The 23,614-nt window shown below is 38.4% G+C and overlaps 5 protein-coding genes across 6 annotated transcripts; 2 read left to right on the top strand and 3 right to left on the bottom strand.

The window, feature by feature from the left end:
* Positions 1-71: 71 nt before the first annotated feature.
* RB195_008721 (uncharacterized protein) lies at positions 72-5,883 on the bottom strand (the record flags this gene model as incomplete). The annotated part of the gene is made up of 14 exons (XM_064195358.1): positions 72-138; positions 1,105-1,208; positions 2,187-2,279; positions 2,395-2,472; positions 2,553-2,687; positions 2,742-2,905; positions 3,117-3,269; positions 3,347-3,420; positions 3,477-3,552; positions 3,640-3,770; positions 4,650-4,765; positions 5,031-5,136; positions 5,194-5,244; positions 5,771-5,883. The coding sequence occupies 14 exons, from the start codon at positions 5,881-5,883 to the stop codon at positions 72-74; spliced, it is 1,461 nt and encodes a 486-aa protein (XP_064046503.1).
* Positions 5,884-6,148: 265 nt separating this feature from the next.
* On the bottom strand, positions 6,149-9,049 carry RB195_008720 (uncharacterized protein; the record flags this gene model as incomplete). The annotated part of the gene is made up of 7 exons (XM_013448313.2): positions 6,149-6,226; positions 6,828-6,936; positions 7,197-7,270; positions 7,371-7,455; positions 7,806-7,893; positions 8,769-8,907; positions 8,993-9,049. 7 exons carry the CDS (start codon positions 9,047-9,049, stop codon positions 6,149-6,151), a joined length of 630 nt encoding a protein of 209 aa, XP_013303767.2.
* Positions 9,050-11,887: 2,838 nt separating this feature from the next.
* Positions 11,888-13,516, bottom strand: RB195_008719 (uncharacterized protein; the record flags this gene model as incomplete). Its single annotated transcript, XM_064195357.1, has 7 exons — positions 11,888-11,965; positions 12,030-12,138; positions 12,292-12,365; positions 12,476-12,560; positions 12,896-12,983; positions 13,261-13,399; positions 13,460-13,516. 7 exons carry the CDS (start codon positions 13,514-13,516, stop codon positions 11,888-11,890), a joined length of 630 nt encoding a protein of 209 aa, XP_064046502.1.
* Positions 13,517-15,418: 1,902 nt separating this feature from the next.
* RB195_008718 (uncharacterized protein) lies at positions 15,419-17,750 on the top strand (the record flags this gene model as incomplete). Its single annotated transcript, XM_064195356.1, has 7 exons — positions 15,419-15,538; positions 15,609-15,701; positions 15,770-15,855; positions 16,505-16,610; positions 16,713-16,811; positions 16,939-17,013; positions 17,589-17,750. 7 exons carry the CDS (start codon positions 15,419-15,421, stop codon positions 17,748-17,750), a joined length of 741 nt encoding a protein of 246 aa, XP_064046501.1.
* Positions 17,751-19,542: 1,792 nt separating this feature from the next.
* On the top strand, positions 19,543-22,037 carry RB195_008717 (uncharacterized protein; the record flags this gene model as incomplete). 2 transcript variants are annotated; one of them, XM_064195355.1, is made up of 7 exons in its annotated part: positions 19,543-19,561; positions 19,631-19,750; positions 19,840-19,940; positions 20,592-20,694; positions 20,915-21,037; positions 21,111-21,218; positions 21,859-22,037. In XM_064195355.1, 7 exons carry the CDS (start codon positions 19,543-19,545, stop codon positions 22,035-22,037), a joined length of 753 nt encoding a protein of 250 aa, XP_064046499.1. The 2 variants fall into 2 exon arrangements, with proteins under 2 accessions (XP_064046499.1, XP_064046500.1); XM_064195354.1 differs by lacking the exons at positions 19,543-19,561; positions 19,631-19,750; positions 19,840-19,940 and having other exon boundaries at positions 20,646-20,694.
* Positions 22,038-23,614: the final 1,577 nt, after the last annotated feature.

The following is a 23,614-nucleotide window of genomic DNA, read 5'->3' as shown; positions in this document are numbered from 1 at the left end:
CGGAGGTCAAAAATTAGCTGCTTTCTCGTAATCGTAAATGCTGGCAGATTTAAGATCGCAGCTCTACAAGATCAAACGACAAACATCGATACTTCCTCGGGTTTCGACTGCCACATTCCTAACTTCTGCTCACGCAGCCTGAAAGAAAAAACGTTAGAAAGATAGATAGAGAGAAGATCGGCGAAATGAAAATCAACTCGAAGGTCGAGGGTTCCGCCCAAAATTACATACAAAATTTATTAATTACGTTATTTATTATTTTTTATTGATTAACATAAATACAAATCTACTACTATGAAGCGGAAACGCTCGGTGCGAATTCCTATGGACACTCAAAGGTCAAAGGTACCTCATACTTGCGTGATTAAACCGGCGGGTCTTCACACCTACCGTCTACGGCCATAATATTGGATCGTGCATCACACAATCGAAATTTCGATATGGATTGCGCAATTAAATTTGCCATTTGCATTAAATGACGAATGAAGGGAAAGACTAACACGTTCAAGAGAATTGAAACACCGGTGATGAGAGATCAGCCAAGACAGTAAAGACGTGACTACTGCCCGAGTCAACGACAGATGGCCTCGTGGGGTAATCGATTATGCTCATCATCAATATACATATATAGCACACACAAATGATATTCACACAATTTTTCTATATTTTCGCCGCAAATATACCATCTGAAGCTTATGGAATGCGATAGAATTTCCATGTGAATGTATACGAGAATATCATTGATATTTATCTATCTTTGCTGGATAGACGGTGGAAACTTGTCAGGAGATCCATGTGCACGTGCATATAACAATTTCTACGCATGTCAAATAACTTCGAAACGTTCAGTACTTCTAAAGATAATTTATGGTGTTCTCTGTGATTTGGTTGATAAATGTTTTGTAAACACGTATTCTTTCGTCGCCTAGTATCTAAGCCAAAAAAATAATATTATCAGCGCGAGAGGCCGACGAAGTCGGCTGATCAGTATGACTAAATATTGCAATGAAAAAAAGGAAAAGAAAAAAGCAAAATAGCGGCACTGTTTTCGTGGTCCATAGAACCAGAATTCTAGAAGAAAATATTTAATGACAGATAACCCACCAATTCTCTAGGGCTAACTTCCCTTCCTGATGTTGTTTGCAGTGAACCTTTATATTTTCATAAGTGTAGCCCTCAGGTACAGGAAGTCCAATGCTACTGCAAACCTGAAATTGACTTCACTTCGTAACACCTTCTGGCTACCTATGTTAACGAGTATGGGCTGGCTCTCTAATGAGGTTCGATGAGTTTTGAAACTGATCCAAGTTTTTACAAAGCAACTCTTAGAAAGTTCAGTATAAAAAAGCGCCAATATTACTCGTGATCAGTCTTAAAAAATATGGCTATGGGATTTGGAAAAAAAGGAAGGAGAGATGAAGGAATAGGGAGGGATTCAGGAGATAAAGACTATTTAGATTTTCCCAGAAATTATCAAGCAATTCTGGAGATTACTGAAGGAAAGAAAAACTAGGATAGACCGGCAAAAAAAAGAGCAACGACAACAATAGTCCAAATACATGTTTGAGATATAAATACTCTGAATTTTAATTTGGGGTGAAAATTAGTTAAAATTAAAATTAAAGGCAGCATACCACGAATCTGAGGTGGTGCGGATATAGGTGGAGTACCGTATACGGGGTCGTAGATTATAGAGACGGGGGTAGTTCCGTTCATCTCTCCCTGCACCACTGCAAACAGCCGCCTTCAGAATGCTGTTTTGTACAACGCAAACAATTGCAACTCTCCACCCCTTGCGCCGCCTCCGCCCTGCGATTCGTCGAAAATCAATTCGGACTTCCGCGATAAGCAGTAAGGGACACCAAGCGTGCAAGGGTGGCGAGCTGCAATAGAAGGCATCGTACAAAACAGCACTCAGGAGCCGGTTGCTTGCAGTGCTTCAGGGAGCGGAACCACCCCAGTCTCCATAATCTACGACCCCGTATACGGATACTCCACTTGAAATTCGTATCACTCAAGATTAGTGGTATGCTGCCTTTATGGGAAAAATTAGTCGAGTTCGAAATCAAGAATGGTTAGTTGATAACCAAGTTCAAAACAATGCAGAATACGCTAAGCTACTTATCGGCGCCAACCTACTATTAATAACGAAAAAATCAAAAAGAAACCGAACGCTGAAGACGCACCTTCTTAAACAGCATAGCCATTTCTTTCTTCGACAAGCGGGAAACCTCCTCTGGTGTATGGGCATCTATACGGCCAAAAGTAGTTCGTAAAACCTACAGTTGTAAGATATAGGCGATAAAACCGAACAGTTCAAACATTAAAAAAATATCATTGCCAAAATCTATAGAGGAGCAGTCACGGCCTCCGCGATGTGGTCGACACGCTTACCTCCATAGAATCGTCTGCTATGTTCCAGTTTACCGATATAGGTGAACCAGCTGTAGATTCGCGTGACGAAGCATCACCCTAAAATTGGAACCCGGCTTGGTTTACTAAGCAAAGTACGAAGTAACAGAATCAAAGACAATTTATAGTTTTTTTTTTACCTGACATTTACCAATGAATGGCTTGTTTAGATGGAAGGGAGCTTTGGGCTGGAAACCTTCAAGTCGTCCAAACAGTGCTCTTTCCATGCGTTTCCCATCAGCCTTGTCTGCTACGGCCACAGAGGACAAGTAGATCTAAACATGGATTTCCAACAACTAGTATGTAAAAAAAACGAAAAAAAAACGAACAGGATCGAGAATTAGAGAGAGCAATCCTCCTTGAATTCCCAAAACATTCCAGCGCATCATTTTGTCACTGCAGGACATCGTTCGCACTCGTTCTCCACCAGCAATACCATCAATGGTTTGTGGAGCGAGAGTTTCCGGGAATCGACCCAAGACAGTACCCATTCCTGAAATGCAGACGTAGATGGATAAAAAGTGAAAAATGGCTTAGACTACTGTAGAGAAATAATAAAACGTAAGCATTGTATAGCAAAAGAAATTCACACAAGAAAAAAAAAGAAGAAAAACGAAAAGTAAACGTTCCTGATTTTAATGAACGAAGAGTTTAGTGATGTATAAATTGAGAAAGGAATCATTTCACGGGTTAAATAAGCTCACCGTTCTCTACTTTAAATCGTAGAAGGCTATTGGTTTCTGCTTCATTGGCATTTACCAGACCAGCATCGTTGAAAGAGTACACACGAGCATCTCCACAAGGAGCGGTATTGACAAACATGTGAAACGAGAGCCCTTTTCGCACAGCAAGCTTCTCTTCAATGGTTTAGATTACAATGGTAAAGCGATAAAACATCGATTGCAATAGAGATCAGAATAAATAGTAGCCTTACTTGTTTCAGTGTTCTTGACAAATATTGATTGTGCAGGAGTTTTTGTGAACAAAATGACTTGAGCATATAGGAAACTAAACATAGAAGACTTTTGGTGAGTTAATTTATCCAATATGTCACTGAAATTCACCGTAAAAGTCCTCTCCGTGCTATGATTTCAGCGTGACAATCGTTAACGCTACAACCATGAAGACTCAGCAAGTCACCTCAAATTGTACTCAAAACATTTAGAATGAAATCTAGAAAGAAAAACAGTGAAATGAAATGCAAGTAGAAAATCCAGAAAAACTGACCTCTTAAACCTTTGTTTCCAGTAGCTAACGAAATTATCTCAGCACGGCTTCCCGCATCACTTCTAGTAATCAGGAATATGCTTGCTATGACCTTTTCGGATAGAATAGTTTCTGGACGCTCGGAGCTAAGCCTACAAAGTAAGGTGGTGGATATTTGAAGAAAAAATGCACCATAAGTTGTAATGTATACTAATGTTGCTATATGTACCGATGTCAGCACGAAGTGCACATTAAGCTGATAGGAAGCGCAGCCAACGTTCATTGTTTACTTTTTCTTCGCAATTCTTTAAATTCTAGGCTCTGGGACCAAGCACCCATGAGAAAAATGTAGTTGGGAAAGGATAGGTGGGCACTCAGGAGCGCCCTTATTTCCCGACGCTCTAACTTGCTTTTCTCTCTCAGTAACTTTAGTTTACATGTCATAGATCCTCTAAGACTAAAGCTTAGGAATTGCGGCCACGACTGATTTTATTAATTACTTCGAGAAATAAGGACGCCACTGAGTGCCTCTCCCCCTTTCAACTACATTTTACCCGCACAAATGTTTAGGTGTTTAGTGTGGTGTGAGACGAAAAAGAAGAGAACTCAATTACGGATTTCACAGCACAACTCCCTTGAAAGTCTTTTAAACTTAATAAATCACTCCTTAACGCTAGGGACAATCGTTACACTGAAAAATAAACGACTCGGCGATAACAGGTTGCACATGGAAGAGAAGTCGGAATAGTAGCGAAACTAAGAATGATAAGAGACGAACGATAACAACAATAAATTGCGTGCTTTTTCGTGAGCATAAAAAATCGGGGAAGACATTAGAACTTATTACCAACCACATACATGCATTTCACGAGTTGATTGCAACAAACAAAAATAGATGTAAAGAAATGAGAAACAGCTTTAGTTTTGTTGAGAAATATCCGCGTCTATCCTGTCGAACACTTTTTCGCATGTAACTTCATATTTACAAAAGTATTACATCCATGCAGCAGATGAAGTTAGTAAAAACGTACTGATAGAACTTGGAGTATGTATGCTTGCGTAGCAACTCGAAAAATGTGCTCTCTTGCTTGAATTCCAATTCCTGCGATGATTTTGCGATCTCCACAGTAAATTGTTCACACAAAACCTGCAAACTGTGTGATGACTGGTAGAGTGAAGAGCGGAAGCATAGCCGGGTCAAACCACATGAAGCACGGTGCAGTTGTGTAAGCAGTTGCCATCGCAGCGGCGGGGTGGAGATAACGGTTGAAACTATAGTGACCTGCAGCAATGGGTGGTAGCAGGTTTTCTCACTCGATCCTAACCGCTACGCTCCATCGCATCGCTTCGAGCGCAACCACTTACGCAACTGCTTCATGTCGTTTTTGCTATACTGTAATTATAGACTGCACCTTGATCCCTTTAACAAAACAGTCCAACTTCGCAACTTTCTTCGTACGATGTGGTAAGCCTTTCACTTCGACATTTCCGATTCGGACAGACGTAACAAAGAAGAACCTATATCAAAGATAATGTGATGAACATCTATGGACCACAACAAAAATTGAAACTTACGATCCCTTTACGTCTCCAGGTAGATTTTGGACAAATACTTTCGGAGCTTCCCTAAAACAAGTTTAAAATAGGACCATAGATTGAGTGTCATGTCATTTCGAAGACTTCGGTCCGTTTGCTATAATACTTCCAATCATGCAAATGCGAAAGTTCGCGCAGATACTGGGACTTGCAGTACCGGGGTGCGCCCAGGCTGCATCGTCTAGGCTACAGATAGTATGTAAAATAGACTGAGTAAACAGACGACAGCATAGCGGTTAACTTTCGCTTCACCTTTTGCAGTATACGCATCCCTTATGAACAGTAGGAGCAGAAATCGCAAGAGAAATATTTCTTGGACGTATCATATAGTCTGGTCAAGACAACCTGAAACCTGAAGCAATTGCACACGCGGCAGCGCTCAAAGTGGCTGTGGCTTGCCACAAGCGTACTGCGAAAATGAGTAAGGTCCCATTTTGATAGCAGCCTCTGGCTTCGTCGTCCCTAATCGAGCGCTGCTGTTCGTGCAAGTACACACGATTTCAGGTTATTTTGACTCGACTGTAACACTCCAGTAACTTTAAAGATGAAAATTTACTTGAATATCTGCATATACATCTCCAGAAACACTGAAATGGGATTTTTTCGAGTGCGTGCCATCATTTCTTTCACATCTTCCGGCAAATCCTCAACAGAGTTCACCACTGTCATGACTGATCCTGCACACTCAAAGACAAAATTTAAGGAAATCAATGCGTTGGAAAATTTAAAAATATGTAGATATAGACATGTTGGAAACATGTGAAATCCATAACAAGGAGGAATAGCAGTGACTTTATTGCAACTATAATATTCTAAAAGCTATAATAATCAAGTAACTATGTTACGTGACCACTTCAAAATCTAATTTGTAATATGATTGGCAGATACGACTAATAAACTACGTTTAGAACCACACTGAAACAATATTCTTCTTTTATCGATATAAGTATTCCGCTTGAAGATTTGCAGCCAGCTCTGGTTCCCAGCGATCACCATTGAAGAGAAGCTTTTCCTGCAAATATAAAGAAGATTGTACTTAAAAACTACAAGTGTTCCACCAGTACTAGAGCCTTACAATTCGACACTCTTAGCACCTTTTCTGAGCTTGTTTTCTAAAACATGACCCCACCTCTTATGTTGTTTCCGTACAGAGATATATGAGGAAAGCTGCGACTATGAACAAAAAAGCTAGCTGTGCGTAAGGATGCACACAACTGTTACAAATCAGCAAAATCACTTGAACACTAGCAAAAGAAGACGTGGCATTGACGTTTCAGCATAATACCCCTCTAATCATGCATACGTGGAAATGTTTGAGATTAGGCATTAAGAAAATGAACAAAAGGATGGTCAGGCGCAAGTACATTTATGTCTGTACCACAAATAAAAATAATGAACGAATTTAAGAACAGTTTCCGCCAACACTGATTCCGGTATTCGAAAGAATAAAATAAACATGTCTCAAAAGCAAAAATTAGTAGATTTCGCTAAAATTGAAGTAAAAATCCACATAAAATAATTTGTAGTTCCGTATTGAGACTACCATGATTACGGAACATAAACAACACGATGATATACTAACATGCTATACTATAATACTTTGATATAACCACCTTATTGTAGATCAACTCCTCATGAGTTTCAGTTGAATACTCAAAATTTGGTCCTTCGACAATAGCATCAACCGGGCATGCCTCTTGACAAAGTCCACAGAAGATACATCTGAAATTCGGTGAATATATTGAAAAATAGATATAAAACATGGATTTATGTGCTACTTTAGATGCGCTGGACCGTAGACCGGGATAAGATCTGAGCGCAGGACTTGCGAGCCATGATCATTCGAGAACAAAACTATCAAAGTTTAGACTCTAAGAAATGAGCTTGGGCTGGGGCTCTACCCAATGTCCCAGCTCCCGAATTAGATCACCACGTGATCTAATTTAAAGATGTTCATAATGACAGAATCAAGCCAATCTTACTTGTTCGTGTCGAGATCGTAGCGAGTGGTCCGTCTACTTCCATCCGGTCGAGGTTCGGCTTCGATCGTGATTGCCTTAACAATTAATGAAAAGACTCAACAAGGAGTCAAATATTTGTTAAAGGTGATATTTTTCAAGGAAACATAAGGCACATATTTGTAAAGTACAACTAACCTGTGCCGGACAAATTGCTTCACATAATTTGCAAGCGATACAGCGTTCCTCTCCTGATGGGTAACGACGAAGAGCGTGCTCTCCTCTAGGTGAAAGAGGAAATAAATCGAATGAGGTTAATCAACTATAAAACGATACCATAAAAGGCGCAGCTAAGCTGGAGTTACAGATAGAATTGAATAGTGATTTTAATCGAGAAAAAAGAAAATCTTACGTGCATTTGCGGAAAACAATCCAGAATGAAACCTAATGCGATTAGTTCAAAGTGTGAAAACACAGGTATACACGTAATTTCTCTTACCCCCTAATCTACCTGCTCCAATTCCACTTTTTTGAGTTAAAACAAATACACGTTTGTTTCACACGATACTCTTCCTCGAGTAAAACTACTGGAACAACACATTATTTTTTTAAATGCCGTAAACCTGATAATACCTGAAACGAGAGCTTAGGGGTCCTTTCTCAAACGGATAGTTAATAGTGGCTGGTTCCATGAAGAAGTGTCCAAGCATAACACCGAATCCTTAAGAAAAAAAATTTATTGTGTCAAATCGCCTCAGCAACCAATTTGTTGTGAACTGATACAAGAGACTAAAAGTTACTTCTCAATGAAGGAAATTAGTCGGTTTTTTTTTTTTTGCGGAAAAGAAAAATGGGCTACACAGCGACTCACTTAATTGGTAATTACTTAGTCAAGTCATGTTTATCAAAAATGAAGAAACAGCGGCACTGTAACTAAAGTTTAGCCTCATGTTCAAGAGTATCGAGCTGAATCTCCGTCCAGCTTCAGATCGCTAAATTATGAAAAGACGCATCCAAATGGTCACATATATTAGTAGATACTCTATATGCTCTCTGTCATGCTTTTTGTTTCGTTGTCCGCCGCACTGCAGTCTCATACTATCGACCGGCAGCTAATGACGTAAGCAAGGATCAAATTTAGGCAACTTCACATCTTCGAGCGTCGGCGAGGTCGGATGACCGGATGAAAGAGGAACTGAGCTGTTTTCGTTCATAGCCTATGAAAATGCCACAGCTTAGAAATATCATTATTTGAGGAGCTTTAAGATTATCCTTGAGCCTTTGTGTATATTTCTTGACCTCAACACCAAAAACCCCAATAAAACAAAGTCTCGTCATATGCAAAACGAAAACTTCCGAAAACTTGAATAGATTTTGGACAAAAAACATAGATATGCTTAAACATAATGATGCTCTCTTAGGCACCAACAGAAAGCTGAATTAAACGTTATATACGGTTTATAAATTAAGGAATTTGTAAATGTATACGAAGCTAAAAATAAAAATGTGTTGTGTCAACAGTCAGAATTAAATTCTGCATCCATGAACTGCGGAGGGAATGCAGAAAATTTAAACTGTGAATTTAAAATAACTAACCTCGAAATAGTTCAGTGAAAAATATTGTGTGAAGGCCGTAATTGAGATCCCCCTTGAAAGTCCCATCCGTCTCGGCAACCATTCCAACATACTTGTAATTCCTACGCGTCTGCTGAATATTACCGCTGGTGGCCGCTACCTAAAGAAGGAAAAAATAAAAAAGAATAAGTCCATAAATTGAAGTTTTGAAATGATTTAAACAAAAAAGCTTTCAATTGGTTCACCTTTGGAAGGCGGCCAAATAAACCCTTAGGGAGTAGGGCAGCAGATTTCAGCGCCATGGCCTCCTGCAAAAAAAATCCATTGGAAGACAACACATGTGCATCCATTGAGAGAATAAAAGTGCAGGGTATATAAAACATGCACTCTTTCCAATATATAACATGTAGAATTTTACGAAGAACAATCGTGAAAGTAAATTTACAAGATATATTTATAATTTCCACTAGTGAATTGATTTTTAACTAGGACCCTGAGTAAGGACGTGTCAGACGATCATTCAGAAAAGTTTTGTTTTCTCCGTCTATGATGATTCTGGGATTATATTAACAGTTTACAGTACAATTTTCATCTATGAAGCCTTTCGTCAACAGTATTCCCCATATAACGACATATCCAGGATGTCGATGGGACTATTTGACTACCGTGGTTTGCAAATCGAACCGACACAATAACTTTTTCAAAAAATCGGGTCAAAACGACCTCTATTTCGATGAAACTGCGTAGGTGGTTGTACATTGTCATTGCTCCGCAGTCCGACTGGGACCCTACCGTAGGCAAAGATTGAAGGAAATTGTTGGTCCCACGCCTCTATCCCTTCCACTTTCATTGATAGACCCTCGGCAGAGGAATGCATCCATATAGCACAGAATTAGCGTGTTTACGTGGCAAATGAAATGTTTACAAGAAAAGAACGAGTCCGAACATGTCTAGACAACTTCAAAATCAGGGTCAATTTCAACCAAAAATTTCGACGATCGTATATATTTACTTAAAATATTCACACAATATTATTCTAGCTATATTTTAGGAATTTGAAATGTGTATTAGAAATTTGTAGTATTTCCAACGAGGTAATACCGTTGAGATCGAGATTGTAACAAATTTAACGGGACCAAGGAGTCGCGCAAAGGTAAATTAGTTTCATTTACTTATTTTCGTTCGTTTACATCCATTCAGTATTATATGAAATTTCTAAAATTTGCGCTGGATAAACGAAGATAACGTTGTGCACTAAGGAATAACGAACTGTGGCAAAACATAATGGAAATTTCCTGGAAACACATTTTAATCTAAAATTCGAATAAAAGAGCAAATGATAAAGATGAACAGTTGAGTAATAGTGAAAAAAACGTGCATTAACTCTCTAAAAGCATGGAGATTTTCGAATAGCAAGTTTTGGAAGTTTGACATCCTTTTCTAACTTACTGGATTTTCAAATACCTGCAAAACAAGATAGTTATGGTGGAAAAAGTTGTGGAACTCGCTAGTACGACAAATTTTAAAATAATAATTTTAAAATATAACACACTTACCCTTAAGAAGAGAAAAATGAATAAGGACAAAGTGCATCATCAAAAAGAATCTCCACAAAATGAAAAAAAAAACCAATGAAATCCATACAGGCTATGATACTGAATGCGTCAAAGCAAAATAAGCTAGTCAAAATAACTACGACTAAAAAGAGGAACAACTGATGCGAGGAAATAGGGTTGAGTTAAATCCGGAATACGATAAATAACTTCAATTTTAAACGTAAATAAACTCAATCCTCATGAGCTGCAATGGCTATGTGGCGACCACGTCAACTCATCGATTTTTGCTGTATGTGTACAGGTCGTGTGAAGCCATACACAGAATCGCTCATGATTACTTCTAAAGACAGATGAAAAAGACAGAAGTACGAATTCCATCAGCAAATATCGAATAACAGCATATCGTGCGCTACGGCAACTCTAAACCCGCGTTAGCAACCGCGCCGCGCGATTTTTTTACGTACTGCTACGTAGGAGTATAGCAAAGCAATTGATCTTCATTTCTTTACTTTTGTCGTATTTAGGTCTATTTAATATGTGATTTTTCAGGTAAGCAGCTGAAGAATTCAATCTGAGTATATTTTGGATGCCAAAAATAACTGTGTCGCACGTTCTGTCATTTGTTTGAGAGTGCTCTAACGCCAAAAAGTGCAAGGTGAGTCATCTAACTTCCTACATATCTCGAAGTAACAAGACGATGTCGAAGAAGATCTTTTTGATGATTTACTTAAATTTTTCCACTTTTTAACACTTTAATATTATTACATGATTGAGCTCTAGCCTTTCCTTTTTTCGCTGCCACTTCCCTATTTCGAAATTTTCATGTCATCGGTACACACGTATTATAGCATTCCGAAAAGTTGACAGAACTGGAGCTTAACAGATTCCTTACTTTCTGACTCATATACTTCAATGATAATTCTTCAGAAAACGCGATAAAGGAACTGATGGCTGTTCTCTTAATCTTTTTCATTTAGATTATATTTTTTCGTTAAATTCCAGATTTTTCATAGGTTAGCTGGGGAATAGATCTGGAACATGGGTAAGCATAAGAATAATCGAGCTCTTTTGTATTACAAACATGTCGTAGTGCCAGACAATATGAGGAAAATATTATATAAAATAAAGTACCACTTCATTGGAGCAGACTCTTAATCATGTTCATCTCCTAATTCCTCTGACAGTAACTGATAGGAAACGAGGACTTACTGAAAATTCAAACCACTTACTTAATTGTTCTCGTGTTTGAAGATTTAGTATCCTCCACATGCGTTCCTTCTCAAATTCCATTATATAGCTCCTTCCCAACCGAAGTGTCGCAATAAACTGTTCCTGTACTTTTGTTCAAGAACAGTATGAAAGCGAAAATTAAAATGGTGCGAAAAAAAAACAATTCAACATTAGAATGACATCATGTAAAAGTATGCAAGCGTACGAAACACCTTTTTATATGGAAATCAATTTTTTTAAAGTAACTTTATCATCACTGTGATCTCTAATAAGAATCCTCGTTATCTCCACTACTACATTAATTTTAATGTTGCTGAAATGCAGAACTACTCTGTTCATCAGCTGTCAAAAGTTTTATCGATACAAATATTCTGCTTGAACGTTAGCAGCAAGCTCTGGTTCCCAGCGATCACCATTGAATAGCAGCTTTTCCTTAAAGAAAAATTCACAATCAAAGGAGAACATGAACAGAGAATGGTCATTTTTCTTAAGAAACCTTATTGTAGAGCAATTCTTGGTGAGTTTCCGTTGAATATTCGAAATTTGGGCCTTCAACGATTGCGTCAACCGGGCATGCCTCTTGACAAAGACCGCAGTAGATGCACCTATCAAACATTATGTTTATAAAAAAAAGTTGAAGAGAAGTATATGAAGAAGACAAAAATATTGAACAATATTTACTTAATCGTTAATGTTATTATTATTATTATTATTATGTAATATTGAGTCTTGAAGAAGACAGGAATGAAAAAAAGTACTTTGTCATATCGATATCGTAACGAGTGGTGCGTCTACTGCCATCGGGACGTGTTTCGGCCTCGATGGTTATTGCCTGAAGAGGGTAATGCCAAAAGTTTGGGGAAGAACATCCAAAATAACCAGATCAAGAAAGGAAACGTATTCCTGACAAAAAAAAAAGATAAAATGAAGGGATGAACAAACCTGTGCAGGGCAAATAGCCTCGCACAGCTTGCAAGCAATGCATCGTTCTTCACCAGAGGGATAACGCCGAAGAGCGTGTTCTCCTCTAAAAATACTCATTTACATGAGAAAACATTTTCTAGAACAGTATTTGTCTTTTGTTTCATATAGACAAGAAATAAAGAAGCATCTATAAGAAACTAAAGACAAAAAAGAAACAAATACAAACATGGTATAAAATGAAGACAACGTTCAAAACACAACTATGTATAGTTTTGCGAGAAAAAAAAACGACCGAAAGATTCACAAAACAAGAAACAGAAATTAATACATTTGATGACTAAACAGTAAAATAAGTAAATGGACAGAGTTCCAATCCACGATTATTCTTTAGGGATAGAAAAAGCGAAGATTAAGAAAGATGAAAAGATGGACAAATACCTGAATCGAGAGCTAATAGGACCTTTCTCGAAAGGATAGTTAATAGTTGCGGGTTCCATGAAGACGTGACCAAGCATAACACCGAAGCCTAGACGAAATTAAAAGATCTTCTATATAATGATCTGAATAAAAGGATGAAGGAAAGATGTATAAATGTAAACACAACGGTAGACCCTTGACAGGAGCAGGCCACACTAGGATCACTTTTTATAAATGGACGACTTTGGTGCATATACTATCTCTCATTTCCTTGAATCTGTACCCCTTTATTTACGTTCTTCTTCTTCTGCTTCTATTTTCATCTTTCATTTTGAAGATTTTTTTGTTTTACATGCCTTAAGAAGAAGGACTTGGAGACACCATACCTCGGAACAATTCTGTAAAGAAAAGAGTATGAAATCCAAGATTGAGGTCCCCACGAAAGCTTCCATCTGTTTCTTCAACCGCTCCAATGTATTTATAACTATTTCGTGTTTGTTGAAGAGCTCCACTTGTGACCGCTACCTAAACACCACATAATACACATAGTAGTAGAGGAAGAAATTAGAGAAAGTAAAGTGTTACTTTTGGAACACGGCCAAATATACCCTTGTTTAGCAACCCAACAGATTTGAGTGCCATTGTCACCTGAAATAGTTTTATTTATGCCAATGGCTATTGACTTTTCTGAGCTTCATGGAGGTCACAATTGGGTAATATGTGTAAGTATAAGGTGCTGCATAAAACTTCGACTGAACAAGAAATTCAAGAGATTCGCATAACCAAAAATCAGGATATTCTCGGAAAAAAATACAAAGTCCTATTTTCAATAGTAAAAGAACTTTTCCTCAAACAAGAAGTACATTTTATCACAAGATTATTTCATTGAGATATGTTCATTAGAAATGAGTGATTGGTTTAGAAGTAAATGAAGCAGTGCAAGGAATGAGGAATTATTGCCGCCGCGGCAACCAGAAACAACAACCAGAAACCCACATGCGGTCGCAGTGGGTGGTCTCGGACCTCCGAAACCTTGTACACTCCTACCCCCGCCCCATTGGCACCAGCGTGAATGAAAGATCTTGGACTTGCTCGGAGGCCTGCATAATCGTCTGTACGTAAAAAAAATAGCTTACCAGGCTCGGTTAAACATTTTTCCGGAAAGTTTGATCGTATGGTTACTGTGATCTAGGAAAAGTGACCTCCGATGATCGGCCATCGTAGCTAAGCAATATGGAACAACTAGTTTGTCTTAATTTTTCTCCAAGTTTTAGAAGTTAGGTCTATTCAAATTATTAGCTGTGAATTAAGTGCTATATATTGATCACTTTGATTTCTATCTTAGTCTTGATACTAGATCCTACCGTGATTGTTCCGGAAAACCGGATCCTGTTAGCACACTTCATGAATCAAAACCTTTCAGGCAAAGCTATGAGTAGTCACGAATCAGTGCTATTCTGAGCCTTACTTATATTTACTGTAATATAGAATAAAGTAAGAAAACACCCACCTACCTAATACCTCTGTTCTGTTTGCTACTCCTTACTAGGAGTGCATGTAAGTGGATCCATTCTAATTTCGGCTTCAGTTTGTTGTATGACTGATCTGTGATATGCTCCAGTTTTGGCTTGGATAGCCTACTGCTTTGAATGTTTAGAAGGCAAGTTATTCTGATATAACATTGGCGTTGTACCTTCGTTTTTTTCCTCATTTATAACTGTATAACTGTGAATACTGTATGTCTGTTTGCTTCTCAATCACAAGTTGAGCTGATCAAGCTGATTATTTTACATCTTAAACAATTTCTATAAGATGCCTACAAATCGTTTTCATTGTGTTTCCCTTTTTCTTCTTCTTTACTCTATGCGTAAGCATAGTGTGCATAGTGACATCACAAGCAGGCGGAGCGTCATGTTGTTATTTACGTACAAGACTAATCAGCTGAACTCGTCCATTTGATCAGTTCTCAAAAAAGCGATGAATTTACTCATCTTTAGAAAAATATGCGATGTTCTCCTTTCAGAAATCCTGGAGTGAACATCTTGTAGTCATCATTATAATATCTGGAGACACAGTTTAATTCTTTGAGTGTCAGATACTTAGAAAATTGTCATTTCACCTCCAATATTTTACAGTGAAACATCCGTTTTGAATTTCATAGTGATACAGCAGAAAATTGTCATTCTGCGTATGTAAGTTAGCTTGTTTCTGTTCTACATAATAACAATTCTCAGTTTTAACTGTTGCCTCCCTTTCGATTTCTTTACATTTCACTTTACTATTAATATTTGTTCATGAACCCGTCGTTAAAATGTCTGGCTTGCGTCTGGATCATACTTTATTCCGTACTACACATACCACACTCACTGATTTAGAAAACAAATGTTCCCCAAAAGTTGTAATTTTACGTTGCTTTGAATGTCGGGCGTGTAGTGGATAGTTCTAAAGTTTTCTCGTTCTTCGATCTTCTTATTGTTTGCAAGATTTTCAGGCCGGTATTTCATGGAAATTTAACTGCTGAGTAGTTGATTGATTGGTGTTCTAATGTCACGTCGATTTCTTGTTTCCGCCGGGTCCTTCTCTTCCTCTAGTCGTGTGTTTTCCTCAAATTCAAATGTTGATCATTATGCCGTTCTCGGACTCAGCCCTGGAGCCAGCCTAAAGGTACTTTCAATTTGCTTTGAAATCTGATTATGGCGATAAAAAATCTTGCTTGAAAGGTAGAATTTTGCAGGAGATAAAATCTGCCTATTACAAATTATCGAAACAGTACCATCCAGATCGTAATCGGGACAACAAAGAAGAAGCAGCAGCGAAGTTTCATCAGGTAAGATATTTTACCTTTTGAAAAATATTATCACATAATGAGATGCGTTGTTTCCTGGATCTTTTGAGGTTTCACTCGCATATGAAGTTCTAGGATCAGAGGAAAAGCGACGGGCTTATGACTTGAACCGAATACGAAGATCTTCAAACTTGGGGTTGGTTTTTTTCCAGGTTTGCACGATAAAGTGATGTTTTAATCTCTCACTGTGATTGGTTGTAATATGACTGCATTAATTTCATCCAGCGTTGTGTTTTAAATATGTGGTGGGGCATGCAGACTGTGGGACCTTAACCTATTTTGTAAGATTTGACATGAATCTGCAATATTTGCTTGTACGTGAAAGCTCGATTCAAATTTCTTTGTTATTAGAGAGCATATGGCTTACACAAGTGCTTTTCTTTTATCAGTATGGCTCACGGTGGTTTCTCAAAATGTTTTGCTGTACGTTTAGAAGTGCATATGTAGTTCTATTTTCTTTTCATGTGTTTAGTTTTGCCTAGAGTTCTTTAGTGGTAATATAGGGGGATAGTACGATTACGATATTTCATTTAGGTAAGAAAATAGGATGTATAGTCGGGTCAAAACGACATGAAGCACGGACCGTTGCGCCGCGCACGGAAGCGGTGCGGTGGAGACAGCGGTTGGAATCGAGGTGGGACCATGGCGAACTGCAGAGGTGTGTGGATCCTTACACGATCCCAATCGCTACGCTCCATCGCTCCGCTTTGAGCGCAGCTGCTTGCGCAAACGTCCGTGTTTCATGTCGTTTTGAGCCGACTATAAATTATGCTATTCTTTCCCAGGAGCTCCTATCAACGACGACCTTCCACCTCGGAACCGCCAAAACAATACACTGATCTTGATATTGACTTCAGAAGTTTTGAGCATTTTCAAAAGAAGTACAGGCAAGTTACCATCTCTGGTATTTTGAACTGTTTTTCTTTTTCTTTGGAGAGTTAATGCAATTATATTTTCTCTCCGTAGTAAGTGCAGTTATATGATTATAGGCAGAGGAAACAGTATCACTCTCATTTTGAAATGCCTGAGGAGTTCTATGCTGAATTCGGTGGCAAGAAACGCGAATTTAAAAGTGAATACGAGCCGCCCAAGGTTCGTCCTTCTTCTTCTTCTTCTGAATTGAAATTCAACTCAATTAAATATTTATCAGATATTAATTCAGCTTAACATGATGAGACTTAGATTAGAAGGAAATTTCAACTTTTATACTTTTATTTAGGGATCAATGCATAGAGATAGTCGAACAATCCAGAGAGAGGAAGAAGAGTTATTGCGGGAAATACAAAGAGAGCAGGTTAAGCTCACTTTTTTTTTGTTGTTTGCTATTGTTTCGATTTTGGGTCTGCACGTTCTTTTACTTCGTTACGTGGAAAATTCATGTTTTCTATTATCGTTTTCACAATATCTCGTTACTAGCAGCTTGTACCATATTTTGAAGTGTAGTCACTCTAATTCAGACAACTCTAGTTCAATGTGTTATTTATGTACGATGGTCCTATATAGTTGAGTAACCAACAATAGTTTTGCTCTCTTATTTCTTCCCTCTTTTCCAAGTGAAACATAATTTTTCTTAAGTTGGGCTGATGTCTCATTATTCGAGTCATCCCAATCCTCACCAGTTTTCAAGGGTTGAAACCTCAAGTGTTTTTTTTTTTTGAAATATCGTTTTTTTTTTGGTTGTCAGAGCAGTTTTTATGGTTTTCTACGTGTGGGTTAGAGAAAGTACCTGAAACTACCGACAAGCTTTCTCATTAACTATTCAAAATCATGGATTAAAGAGATTGCTCTCAAGATATAACGTTTCTTTAATTTTACACATTTATAATGCTCCTTTTTTTCTTATGGTACAGTACAACCACTTTTTTCCAGGAAAAGCAACAACGCAAGTATCCGATACCCACTTTTGAACAAATGATGGAAGAAAAGAGAAAAAAGGAACGAGATGAGACTCGAAAACAAGTTGCGAGTGTGCTGGGCTTAACGGGTGCTGGGATAGCACTTTATCTTTTAGCCAAAAAGTTTTTTCGATAGTCATAAAAAGTGCCATCAAAGGTCTAGGTTTATTAGGTATGGAGGTATACGGAGATACTACTGTTTTCTCACTTCAGGTTGTCCAGATTGATAAAGATTTAGTGTACATCGAGTGTTTTGTTGAGAAAATATATCTATTGAGATAATGTAACGATCCCAGAGGCACAGGAGTGGTCTTCTTCAAGACAAGTGCAACTCTAATCGGTATCCTAAGGCATTCTTGAGTCATTGTGCATAGCATTGCAATTCATTTATGTTATATGTAATAATCCACATTGCATCTGTTGTGTGATTTTTCTGCGAAGGGCCTTCTCTGAAAAAAACGACATAAATTAGTTCTAAACCATAAACAGAGAAATTGGGACATCGACGAGGTTTCAAGACCGGAGACCATTAGCATTTTTCGTTGGATGCATACAGTGGTGTTGTCGCCGATACATGTGTTCGCATGGAGAACCGCGACGCGCCCACAACTCAGCGAACTTTCCGTCCTAACGTACTTCACCTCTCATATGTTTTGCAACAAATACGAATTTTTTTCTTCTGTGCAAACAAATGCAGATTGCCTTTATGTCTTTCCATCGCAAGAATAGATACCTGGCTTCATGCAGATTTTTCTTTCATGGATTGTTTCGAAAAATTCAAAATCTAAAATAGATTGGAACATCCTCCACCGGAGAACAGTGAGTGAGGTTTCTGGTCACCACCCGCAAAAAGTACAATTTTTCAAATTCAAACATAAAAATCTCCACCTCAGTCATCCAGAAAATTACAACGCATGACCTGAAGTTGCTACGAAATTCCCTCAGAAGCACAATGAATCTATCAGGGGCAAGAAAACTTGAGCTCTTAACACTTAAATATTATCGTTTACTTCACATTGCTTGCCGAACAACCCTGCACGAAGCTATCAAATATTGTTTTATTGACTGACGCCGTGGAAATCACCTTATTCATCATCTCGTCCTAGCTAATCCGGGCTTCCAAGACTTATTTTCGCCGGTTGGAATTGTCGTTAAAAGAAATGCTGGAAAATCGAAGAAATACCAAACACAGAAGTGTAAGTCTAATGATGTTTATCTTAGAATAACTGTTTGAGAAAGAATAGAATGCAAATCGCTGAAATTGAATCAGTTCTTCAAAAAACACGAACCAACGAAAACGAAACATTTCTGGACCATAGACGAATTTCTGCTGTCCATTATTTGTCGCGCTGCCAGTATTCGTTTAGTTTAAGCTAAAATTCGACTTTTGAACGTTGATATGCTGCTATATAGCGTACATAGTCCAGATAATCGCGGATAATTTAAGCCAACATTTGACGGCTGCGTAAATAATCTCGAAACCATGATGATCAACTGGACATTATAAATAACGGGGCTGACCATCGTTGTTCCCTCTCTAATTCCACTCTTCCAAATGAAGCAACACATTCTATCTGCACTGTTACTACTCTACTTCTTCTCCGTTACAATAATCGTAGCGGCTGTACCTATTTTTGATCGAAATTTTACTCGACCATATGTTTTAAAGAAGACATGGGTTAAAAATTTCGTGAAATTCCAATATATCTACGAAGGAAGAAATTCTAAAGCGAAAATTGTACCGTTAGGTAAATAGATTATGTGAAATTGTGTGAAACTCGCCTTATTCTGAATTATTCTGGATGCGTTTTTTCTTTTCGTTAGGATGTGTTCCGACAAACAAAGATGATGGTGACGTTCTGAAAGTTGGTGACACTTTTGCGGACAAGGATTTCGTATTTTCATGCGCGGAAAATGAGGACGGTGTTATGAGCTATGAAGCGATCGGTACGTACACGATGATGTCTGCCATATACCGGCTGTGAATACACAAAACGCGTACCACTGTCTGTTCAGCATGTGTGGATGGTCATGGGCAACGAATGCAGCTCGGAGAAATGCGTAAACTTAGCAATGGTACTGTGATCCTACACTGTAACATCTATGGAGGAGCGCTGAAAAAGGTTGTGGAAAGAGGTTAGCTTTATTCTTACATTTCACTTACAATGATGCTTACTAGCTAACAGTACTTTACGGAAACATCATTAAAAAAAACCATTTTCCAGCCGCTGGATGCTATTTCAACGAAACTATCTATGGAGAAGATGAGATTTGGATTGAACCGTTGAGAAATGAAAAAGCGGACAAAACATTCAGGAAAAGAGTGGTACGTTAACGAGATTTGATGATGCTGCGCAGAAATTCCAGTGTTTTTTTTTACGCGAGGATTCTAAAGATTCCATGTTTAGCCGCTTGCATTTATGTTCAGCCGACTAACCGCGACGTGTCCGCAGCAAAACGTGTACATTCTTTGCTTGACCATCATCCTCTCCTTGTTCATTGACCATTCAAATCATTCTTATTCCTATTCAAATCATTCTTAGCATACTTTCTTTTTACTATTCTCTTCTGATAGCTGATAATTCTAATATGCCAATTTTTGAAAACCCAAGAATTTGAAGACATTCGAGAAAAAGGTGGTACGTTAACGAGATTTGATGGCCGACATTTCGTGTAACAAGAAACCTTCTTTCCTTTCAAATCAGCCGGGTTTAGTGAATAACCTTTACAACACAACATTTCAGCGAGATAGCAAAAAAAAAAGAGGAAGAAAATAATAGCGAGTGTAGGAAAAATATGAGTGTTTCATTCTCTGCTCTCAATCCATACCTGCAATCTTACATATCCGTTTTGTTGATTGAATGGCTGATTCCATTTGAATCCGGCTGAGGTTACTGTGTGATGCGATATCCTGGAATATTCTGTGTATCTCCTCTATCTGGATCCCTATAACAACAAGAGAAGAAGCTTCTTACAGAAATTCACTAAAGTAAAATGGAACGAGAATGCTACGCAGCTGTCTGGTCGACTGATGGAATGTTTCCGACCCCACTTCAGCTACTACGAAAGTAATGTGATTGGTTAGTTAATTACTAGTTATACCAAGTTGATTTTAGCCCAAATTTTCGCCTGAATGAAGGATCGAATTAAGTTTAGAATGTTTTCAAGATTTTTAAATTTGTATAACCGGTCACTGACACTGGCAGTGTTTTTTCACAAGTTTAATCTTCCCAGTGCTTTTAATTTCTCCGAAAACATTGCTCTTTCTCCAGACAGAAAATGTCTCCACAAAATTTTCAGGATGCGCAATTGGTAACGTTGGACTTCGCTTCGACGACATCATAGAATTGAATGCTGGGAAGTATTTCAAATGCACGCAAGATGACGACGGGAATCTAGAGCTGTTATCTGTAGAACGTGACGGTAAACCGTTTTCTACTCGAATCCACCCCACATGTCCAAGGCACATCGGTGGCGTACACAAGAAATTTTCCAGAAATGTCATGTAAAATGGACAATCAGACGTACGCTCATCTCTCAAATTGGACTGATGATAGCAGAGCGGCGAAGATGTCATGTATGTATGGACATTTGAAGAAGATGGGTACGTTCATACTTATTTTTTCCTGATCTTTTTTTTTAGCGAAAAAGTCATCTTTAATGCAGCATACCACTAAGTTGAGAGTGTTCATCTATTTATTTGAAAAAAAAAACCCATAGGTGTGCCATAAAACAGAAACAAGAAACATCAGAGCTCACTAGAATTTTACGCCCAAAGTTTTATACAGAATGTTTGGCTCTTCATAGCGCGTTGTGTAATGGGTTAACAAGCCATTTTCGTACTAAAGAAAGTGAGAAATCCTCACGCGAGATCCTTTTCCCAAACCGAGAACTCTGCAGAAGAACAACACCATAGCATTAGTATATCTACACGAATAGATGGGATTAGAATTGCAGTTCAAGTAAGATGTAGACATGAGCGCAATAACATCAATTCTCCTTGATTATGCGGAAAAAAACCATATGAGAAACGTTCTTACCGCACGTTTCGGACTACGAGGCACCTTATAACGCCCCACGTCTACGCGAGCAGGCATACGCGCCGTTTCTGCCCACCAGCAGAAGAGATAGCGTTAGGACCTTTTGGATTTTTTTAGCTCTTGTTTAAGAAGTAGACTGAAGTTATGTCAATTTTTCATCATGACCTGTGTTTAACAAAGTTGTGAGCCATAACTGAATTTCAGGCTGTTTCATAGCGGATCGATTCCTGCCAATTGGTCAAGAGGTTAGAATGTCAAATGATTGCATATTTTTGTGTCATCCACAAACAAATGTCTACATTTGCGATCGAAAGCTCGGGAATTGGACCATCGAAGAGGATGGTGACGAGCAAAAACCAATAATAAACAACTTTTTTGTTTAGATAGTTGTCACTGGTATTAGTATTGTTTATCTGTACATTTGTCTTGTATAAATAGTTAAAATGTTTAAATATTTAATAAATATTTGGAGATTTTTGCTTGGACGCGAGTATAAATTAACGTTCAGAGAGAACTTATGCCATACTAGGGTGGGAGGGATCGAAATGCATACAATCGACCTTATGTTTATGCGATCGGTCGCGACGCATCCGCACCAACTCGAGCTGTTTTTCTGTTCAACACATGTGCTCCCATTACACTCACACATCTTCCAGTCGAACATTGGCGTCACGTGGGCAAACACAAACACAAATGGCATAATTAAATAACATTAGAATAAATAAATATAAATGAATAACAAATAATAATAATAATCATAAGTATAAGTAAATAATAGGTACATAAATAACACATTGTTATTATATGCTTATTTTTTTAGCATACAAAATTAACGAATAATCTATCTCGCGAAAGTTGAGGGGAGAAATCCAAATCCATAAAAAAAACGAACAGCTTACGCCTCGTCACAAAGTAAACATTGATTTCTGTACGGGAAAAGTGAAGAGTTCTGAAGTCAGCGTTACAGACTGAGATCGAAGAGGGCAGGCAGAGCTTCCATCCCAAGAGCAGAAAAGCGATGTAACACAAAAAAAAATAAGGAAGAAATAAAACAAAAATAAAAATGAACAAATGAAATAAACAAATAAGTAAATACAGGGCATAGTAAACATAAAAAAACTTTGCAAGACGAGCAAATGAGGAGTTAATTTCTACACGTACGTGTTACCATCTATGTACTCATAAAATATCTTTAAAAAAAACGAAAGAAAGAAGACATGAAGAGGACCGATGGCATCCAGACACAGTGAAGTGCCGTGAAATTCACGATAACCTCGACTACATCATCTCCAAAGATATCGAGGGCTTAATGGAGGGTTATTGAGCTTCTCATAAGTTTTACTTGGTTAATTCTTCTTTTCCAGAACAAAGGAATACGGATACGACTGCAATACGAAGTTGAGCGGATAGGGAAGAGGGGTTGGAGCAGCTAAGGGAGCCTTAGCACAACCGTCGCTAACGCTTGACAGTAACCATAAAAGGACAAGTGGTGCAACCGCCCTGCAGGTACCGTAGTCAATGATGATGGAGCAGGAAATTACGAACGAGGCGAACTTTCTGCAATTCCCTACTTGATTATCTAAAAATTGCTAGATAGGTTGGGTGAAATCGACCTGAAGTTCAGTGTACTGCTGAATAAGCGGTTTCACCTGAGGCGACGCGGTGAAGACAACGGTTATGGGTTGGGACCCTCGCTAGCTCCAGTCAGTCTGCTATCCGAGGCCTAAACGCAACTTGAGCGCAGAGCTTCAGATTGTTTAATCATACTACACTTCTATCATACTTTCTCCAATTTTGCGATGATGGCGATTCTCGCCCGCGTACGCGGCTCTCAGCTACTCTCAGCTCTGATGGAACTCTGCACTCAGCTCAGCGACTATAGTCGGGTCAAGACGACATGAAGCACGTACGCAATTGCGTACGCAGCTTCTCTCGAGGCGCTTCGATGGAGCGTAGCGGC

Source organism: Necator americanus, chromosome III (assembly GCF_031761385.1).
Source record: "Necator americanus strain Aroian chromosome III, whole genome shotgun sequence".
Classification (NCBI taxonomy): domain Eukaryota; kingdom Metazoa; phylum Nematoda; class Chromadorea; order Rhabditida; family Ancylostomatidae; genus Necator; species Necator americanus.
The sequence above is the reverse complement of the archived record's forward strand: the minus strand, read 5'-3'. Positions and strand labels throughout refer to the sequence as shown.